General features: G+C 41.2%; 1 protein-coding gene across 1 annotated transcript; it reads left to right on the top strand.

Annotated features, from left to right (window-relative positions):
• The first annotated feature begins 204 nt into the window (after positions 1–204).
• Positions 205–2,565, top strand: LOC134492482 (C->U-editing enzyme APOBEC-1-like). The gene is made up of 3 exons (XM_063296653.1): positions 205–244; positions 1,169–1,567; positions 2,296–2,565. The coding sequence occupies exons 1-3, from the start codon at positions 217–219 to the stop codon at positions 2,424–2,426; spliced, it is 558 nt and encodes a 185-aa protein (XP_063152723.1). The 5' UTR covers positions 205–216; the 3' UTR covers positions 2,427–2,565.
• The last annotated feature ends 5,544 nt before the right edge of the window (positions 2,566–8,109 follow it).

The raw sequence follows: 8,109 nt of genomic DNA, 5'->3' as shown, positions 1-8,109 counted from the left end.
ATAAATATATATTTACATATGGACAAAATAATAGTAATAACAATTGTAGTAAGTCACTTACCAGCATGGAATTCTGATTCGTCATTCCTGGGTGTGATGCAAAATTCAGTTGAGATGCTGGAGAAACAGTTTCTAATCTTGAGGAATAGAAACTGAAACTGTTTCCTTTCATATATATATAAAAGAAACTAGTCTAGGAATTGTTGCTACTACGGGATGGAGGCAGAGATGCCAGCAAGAAGAGGTAAAAGAAATCACCCCGTAGGCAGGTTAAGGGTTCTACGTTCTGAAACAGCTTGGCTGACAGGTGACAGGAGTGGGGCTTCTCCATACCTGTGACCTGTTAGTTGGCTAACTTGACAGGAGGCTACATCGACCAATCTAAACAGCTGCCTGCACCCATCCTCCCACCCCTGTTAAGAAGCAGGATCGGTGGTTGCTTTTCGCTGGCAGGGGTTGTTCGGTGGGAGGGAAACGAAGTCAGTGGGACCCATCCCCGCTTTCCTTAACTTAGCCCAGAGCTGGTACGTAAGGACAGTGCTGCTTCCAGCCTCACCACGATTGCAGAAAAGAGGTCAATAGTGGTGGTAGCACAATTTTATGCTGACGTGCTTTTCTTCCAGCCAAAGGACTGGATAGGACTTCAATGTAGCTGGCTGGACAAGCTCTCAGAAGCAGCAGTGGGCCCTACAGGGCATCCGTCCTACCTACCACTGAAGATTAGTACAAATGTTGGTGAATGCCGCTGTTATCTGAATTATTGCTACTGCACTAATTTAAGTAATTTGATTGTATTGTATGTCTACTTTTTAGTTTTATTAATGATCACAGGGTATGTACAGTATTTTTACGGTAGTGTTTTCCGGCCTAAAGGCTGTAATAAAGGTTGGGATTTGAATGGGTCTTATGGGGGCAAGCAATACAAGCATCCGCTAAATTTGCCCCTGCAAAGGAGGAATGGCGCAAGGTGAGACTTTTCCTAGTCCGGATCTAAATGAGGGAATTTTTGTTCTGTGAAAGAGAAACACTTTGGGCATCCTTCAGTATAGTTTATTTTCATTTGCACTCAAGCATATTTTGTGGACTATTCTCTAGGATTCTAATACTAAAACAGAATATGATTTAAAACACAAACGTGTAAACATTTCACTGTCGCATTTGCTCTTAGGGTGGCAAATAGAACCAGAGGAATTTTTGAGGAATTATGATCCCATAAGATGTCCAAAAAAGACTTATCTTCTGTACGAAATTAAGTGGAGAAAGCATGGCAAAATGTGGAGGAACTGGCGCACCAGTAGCACCTCCCGACATGCAGAAATCAATGCTTTGGAAACAATTGAGGAGATGCAGCAGCAGAGAACAAGAACGTGCCACATCACTTGGTTTCTAAGTTGGAGCCCTTGTGGTTTGTGTAGCCGCTCCATCATTGAGTTTTTGAAGGCACATCCTAATGTGGTGCTGGAGATAAGAGTAGCTCAGTTGTTCAGACCTCATGACAACCGCAACAGGAAGGGCCTCAGGGACCTGGTCAATTCTGGAGTCCAGATATTCATCATGAGTCCATTTGGTAAGTTAATATTATTACCCCAGACCTACTCACATAAGGACACTAAGTCTCTGCTGCAGCCAGGCACCGTTTCCCCAGGTTGAGCTGAGTCCCCAGTGGGTGAGTTGTAGAAGTTCTGTTTGCCGTTTTATAGCTTAGTGTGTTTTAACGTGCTATGTTATTTGATTCTGCATCATAACGTAACTGGTAAATTATGCAGATCCTGTAACTGGCAATCACACAAATGGCATAAGGTACATCATGGTATGTGTGATGTCACTTGCGCCCTACAGATGCCTATGAACAACTGAAAGAAGTTTGTATGCAGACTTCTGTGTTGTAAATTAGTCTGTTTTAATTACTGGTTACAATTAACTAACAGACTAACAAATTCAATTAGTCTGTACCTCTGCATTTACGGCATCACTGACAGACTATCTCCATTTATAACATTAAAGCACTTAACGTGCCACCTAAAAGTCGTACAAACCTTTGTTGTAACAGCCGAGCTATTTTACATGCTTTGGTCAATATCTGTAGCATGAATATGAGAAGGTTGCCAATTCAAGAGCAAGAGGTGCTGAAGAAACGTCTGCCGTAAAAAACCATTATTAAAGTAAGCACTTCTCACAGCTTTAGTAGAGTTCTTATAACTGGACCAGAGCAGAAGTCAAGCCCGTCAGTCTCTGTCAGTCTCCAGACGGAGACATTTGTCCTATGTACAACTGACCAGATACTTGTTTCTTTAGATTATTATCATTGCTGGAGAACATTTGTGGCTCACCGAGGAAGAATGGACAACTGCTGTTTTGTACCATGGCATCCCTTATTATGGATGTTGTATAATTCCTCACAACTTAATCAAATCCTAAATGAGTAAGTTGTTACTTTGAAAGAAAAGCTAAATTCAAAATCCATGTGAGTGCCTAACTGCTAGCATTTTATTTTAGTAAAAGAATTTGGTTGCCTTTGCCTGAAAGATTGTGGATAAATCTGGAGGAAGTGGCAGATTGCCAGGTCTGTTCATTTACCTTTTATAAGTAGATAGACATACACAGACACACATTTACGTACATACACGCACATACGTATTAGAATTTTCCAGTAGAATAAAAATACACAAAACAAAACAAAAAAGATAGAAGCTAGAAAGAAATAGAATAGAAATGAGGAAAAAAACTCCATACAATTGTGCCTTCTGTCCTTCTTTCTATTCAGTCATTATCAATTTGATCTTTTGCCCAACTTCTTTCTCCCTTTTTAATCCCCAAATCTCAAAATCATCTTCTCTTCTTTCAGCAAAAAGTCCATATAAGGGTCCCAGTCAGTCAAAGAAGTCCTTATAGTTTTTTCTCTGGTCAAACTGGTCAGCTTCACCATTTCTGCCAGTTCAGTTAGTTTTATAGTCCAATCTTCCACTGTGGATATTTCATTGCTTTTCCAAATTTTTCGTATAAGAAGACTTGTCTCAGTTACCACATACAATATTAATTTTCCACATTTCTTTTCTAATTCCTTATCCATAAAACTCAGTAGGAATAATTCTGATATCATCATGATGTTAATCCACAGTATCCTTTGCATCATTGTATGGATTTTCACCCATTTTTTTTCTTTTTTACAAGTCCACCATGCATGATAAAAAGTCCTCCTTCCTTTTCACACTTCCAACACTGGTCTGACATTTCTTTATACATTTTAGACAATTTAGCTGGTGCCATATACTATTGCTACATCGTTTTATAAAAATTCTCTTTTAAGTTATAACACAATGTAAATTTAGCACCAGTTCCCCACATTTTCTCCATAAATCCATATTTATATTATGTCCAAAATTTGCGGCCCATTTCACCATACAATCTTTAACATGTTCAACCTCTGTTTTGAATCTTAGTAACAATTTATACATTTTAGTTATTATATGGTCATTGTTTGTACATAACTCTATTTCAAATTCAGTTTTCCACTTTTCAATTCCAGTCATCCTTTTGTCCATATTAAACCTCTCTTTCATCTGATTATAAGAAAACTGTTAGAAAGAAAGTCCTGTGCTGCTAACTGTTCCCTTGTTTTCATCTTAATTTCTTCTTTATCTTGTATTAAAAAGCTTCTTGTGTGGATATAATTAGCTATAACTTTGGACCCAGTCTGGGTTTGTATTTATCCCATATTCTTAATAACATGTTCCTCAGGTAATGATGCTTGAAATTTACATTTACTTTCACTTTGTCATACCACAAGAAACCAGTTTTATTCCAAGTCCATTCATTGCTCTTCCTCCATATGCTGTTTCAAAGGGCAGCATCACGAGAGACAAGAGGACCATCTAGGTCCCATCTGTTAAGCAGTGTCATCTCTTCAGGTTGAAACTGAGCTGGCCTACTTCAGCTCTAGGGATTGAGGCCAAGCAGCCCAATTTTCTGAGTAGACGATACTTCAAATCAGATTGCTGTGATTGTCATAACTGTCTTCAAGCAGAGCAGAGTCTGAGTCAGGAACAGAGACTCTTCCATAATAAAGGATAGTACTGGGGCAAGGTAGAAACTGACTTTTCAAAGGTAAATTCCCTGTAGTTGTCCCTGCCTCTTTTCCTCTTGGTGGGCCTATTCTTCCTTCGTGTCACCCACTCCATCATCTGGTTATTGGCAATACAATGAACAGCATGTCTGAGAAACAATTGGTCCACATATATTGTAGAAGCTCAGGAACTGGGTGCTGCCTCCACTTCTAAAAAAACATTTTAGAGGTAAGAGAGAGTGGAGGCAAGGGTGCCTCATAAAAATCAGTTGTTGTGGTGGTTGTTCCAGGATTGCTTTTTTATATGTAACCAGCTTTAACTCCTCCCCCGTGCTAAGCTTTTTAGAAATCACTTCTGTAAATTCATAAATTCTGTAGATGCCTTCACGATAGACAAACTGCATTTGTCAAAACATAGCTTTAGCTTTAGGCATTGCTTTGGCCAATATAAAGGCCTTCGGTAGCACCGGGCCTTTATCTAACATCCCTTGGCAGATTTAGAAGGAAAAAGATAACACTTTCAAATCATATTTTATTCAAAACAAATTATGGACAACGGTGCTGCATATCAGAAAGGGCCTATGATAAATCTATCACACGCAGCTCCATGCTTTGTATTTTTACTGACCTAGAAATAATATAGTTCATTCTGAATTGGGACCATATTTAATCCTATCGTGCAAATCATACCCCATGTGAGTCCATCCAATGTTATTTGCCTTCTTTTCTTTTGCTAATTGATGCCTTTTTTCACGTTATTTTATTTTATTTATTTATTTTATTTATTTTTCTAATTTTTATCACTGCCCATCTTCCCTGAAAAGGGGACCTTGGGCGGTTTACAATAAAATTGACATTAAAACCATAAACATATAAAAATACATATATCAATGTTGTTGTTTATTCGTTTAGTCGCTTCCGACTCTTCGTGACTTCATGGACCAGCCCACACCAGAGCTTCCTGTCGGTCGTCAACACCCCCAGCTCCCCCAGGGACGAGTCCGTCACCTCTAGAATATCATCCATCCACCTTGCCCTTGGTCGGCCCCTCTTCCTTTTGCCCTCCACTCTCCCTAGCATCAGCATCTTCTCCAGGGTGTCCTGTCTTCTCATTATGTGGCCAAAGTATCTCAGTTTGGCCTTTAATATCATTCCCTCAAGTGAGCAGTCTGGCTTAATTTCCTGGAGGATGGACTGGTTTGATCTTCTTGCAGTCCAAGGCACTCTCAGAATTTTCCTCCAACACCACAGTTCCAAAGCACCTATCTTCCTTCTCTCAGCCTTCCTTATGGTCCAGCTCTCGCAGCCATATGTTACTACAGGGAACACCATTGCTTTAACTATATGGACCATTGTTGTCAGTGTGATGTCTCTGCTCTTAACTATTTTATCGAGATTTGTCATTGCTCTTCTCCCAAGGATTAAGTGTCTTCTGATTTCCTGACTGCAGTCAACATCTGCAGTAATCTTCGCACCTAGAAATACAAAGTCTTTCACTGCTTCTACATTTTCTCCCTCTATTTTCCAGTTATCAATCAAGCTGGTTGCCATAATCTTGGGTTTTTTGAGGTTTAGCTGCAAGCCAGCTTTTGCACTTTCTTCTTTCACCTTCATCATAAGGCTCCTCGGTTCCTCTTTGCTTTCAGCCATCAAAGTGGTATTATCTGCATATCTGAGATTGTTAATGTTTCTTCCAGCGATTTTAACTCCAGCCTTGGATTCCTCAAGCCCAGCATGTCGCATGATGTGTTCTGCGTACAAGTTAAGTAGGTAGGGTGAGAGTATACAGCCTTACCGTTGCTACTTGGTCGTTATACAGATTCCTCAGGAGGCAGACAAGATGACGTGCCAAAATTGTGGCACGTCCTTAGCGGTATCCCCATACCGCTAAGGACGTGCCACAATTTGTTATGGTCCACACAGTCAAAGGCTTTAGAATAGTCAATAAAACAGAAATAGATGTTTTTCTGAAACTCCCTGGCCTTTTCCATTATCCATCGTATATTGGCAATTTGGTCCCTAGTTCCTCTGCCTTTTCTAAACCCAGCTTGTACATCTGGCAATTCTCGCTCCATGAATTGCTGAAGTCTACCTTGCAGGATCTTACTGGCATGTGAAATGAGTGCCACTGTTCGATAGTTTGAACATTCTTTAGTGTTCCCCTTTTTTGGTATGGGGATATAAGTTGATTTTTTCCAATCTGATGGCCATTCTTGTGTTTTCCAAATTTGCTGGCATGTAGCATGCATTACCTTGACTGCATCATCTCGCAAGATTTTGAACAGTTCAGCTGGGATGCCGTCGTCTCCTGCTGCCTTGTTATTAGCAATGCTTCTTAAGGCCCATTCAGCCTCACTCTTCAAGATGTCTGGCTCTAGCTCGCTGACCACACCGTCAAAGCTATCCTCGATATTGTTATCCTTCCTATACAGGTCTTCTGTATATTCTTGCCACCTTTTCTTGATCTCTTCTTCTTCTGTTAGGTCCTTGCCGTCTTTGTTTTTGATCATACCCATTTTGGCCTGGAATTTACCTCCGATGTTTCTAATTTTCTGGAAGAGGTCTCTTGTCCTTCCTATTCTATTGTCTTCTTCCACTTCCGCGCATTGCTTGTTTAAAAATAATTCCTTATCTCTTCTGGCTAACCTCTGGAATTTTGCATGTAATTGGGCATATCTCCCCCTATCACTGTTGCCTTTTGCTTTCCTTCTTTCTTGGGCTACTTCTAGTGTCTCAGCAGACAGCCATTTTGCCTTCTTGGTTTTCTCTTTCTTTGCGATATATTTTGTGGCCACCTCCTGAACAATGTTGCAAACTTCTGTCCAGAGTTCTTCCAGGACCCTATCTACTAAGTCCAGTCCCTTAAATCTATTCTTCACCTCCACTGCATATTCCTTAGGAATATTAGTGAGCTCATATCTAGCTGATCTGTGGGTCTTCCCTAATCTCTTTAGTCTGATCCTAAATTGTGCAAGAAGAAGTTCGTGATCTGAACTACACTCAGCTCCAGGTCTTGTTTTTACCGACTGTATAGATGTCCGCCACCTTTGGCTGCAAAGGATGTAGTCAATCTGATCTCGGTGTTGTCCATCTGGGGATGTCCATGTATAAAGCCGTCTCTTAGGTTGTTGGAAGAGAGTGTTTGTTATGCAGAGTGAGTTGTCTTGGCAAAATTCTATCAGCCTATGTCCTGCTTCATTTTGTTCTCCCAGGCCATGTTTACCTGTAATTACGGCACCAGCTACCCCCAAGAAGAACTATTCCCCTTCCCACCCCAGGTGAGGCGGCAGAGCCAGGTCTTCAGGTTCTTCCAGAAGGCCGGGAACAATGGGGCCTGTCAAACCTCCGGGGTCAGAATGTTCCAGAGGGTGGGTGCCACAGCAGAGAAGGCCCACTTCCTGGACCCCGTCAAATGGAATTCCCTTACTGATGGAGTCCGTAGCATGCCCTCTCCGCATGACCGGGTGGGATGGGTCAATGTCATGGGGATGAGATAGTCCCTCAGGTAGCCTGGCCCCATATCATGTAGGGCTTTAAAGGTGACAACCAACACCTTGAATTGGACCCAGAAGCAAACTGGCACCCAGTGCAGCTCACACACAGGTGATGTCACATGTGCTGATCTTGGGGTACCAGTAACTGCCTGCACAGCTGCATTCTGGACCAGCTGAAGCTTCCGGATACTTTTCAAGGGTAGCCCCATGTACAGCACATCGCAATAGTCTATATGGGAGATGACCAGGGCACGAGTGACCATTTGGAGGACCTCTCAGTCCAGGAAGTATAGTAGGAAAAGGAAATACTAAATTTACCTTCTATGTATACTGCATCTTTGATCTGGATCAGGCCCCTACACTTTGTATTAATAATAAAAACTGTGCCTAAAATTAGGTATTTAATGTAACATACCGTTTTTTGGGAGATCCCCAATTCAGTATATATTGAGACATAATCAGAGCACACATTGAATCATCTAGAAGCAAGACCATCTTCCAGAGAGCAAGTTCTCAGAAGACACAATGAAGGAGGTCATGGACATAAAAACA

Source organism: Candoia aspera, chromosome 2 (assembly GCF_035149785.1).
Source record: "Candoia aspera isolate rCanAsp1 chromosome 2, rCanAsp1.hap2, whole genome shotgun sequence".
Classification (NCBI taxonomy): Eukaryota; Metazoa; Chordata; class Lepidosauria; order Squamata; family Boidae; genus Candoia; species Candoia aspera.
This window is presented reverse-complemented; position numbering and strand designations above follow the sequence as displayed.

Excerpts from the sequence above, each read along its gene's own strand:
- LOC134492482 (XM_063296653.1), top strand. The coding sequence starts at position 217 with ATGGAGGCAGAGATGCCAGCAAGAAGAG. Across the intron at positions 245-1,168 it reads AGAGATGCCAGCAAGAAGAG|GGTGGCAAATAGAACCAGAG; the intron begins GTAAAAGAAATC and ends ATTTGCTCTTAG. Across the intron at positions 1,568-2,295 it reads ATTCATCATGAGTCCATTTG|ATTATTATCATTGCTGGAGA; the intron begins GTAAGTTAATAT and ends TTGTTTCTTTAG.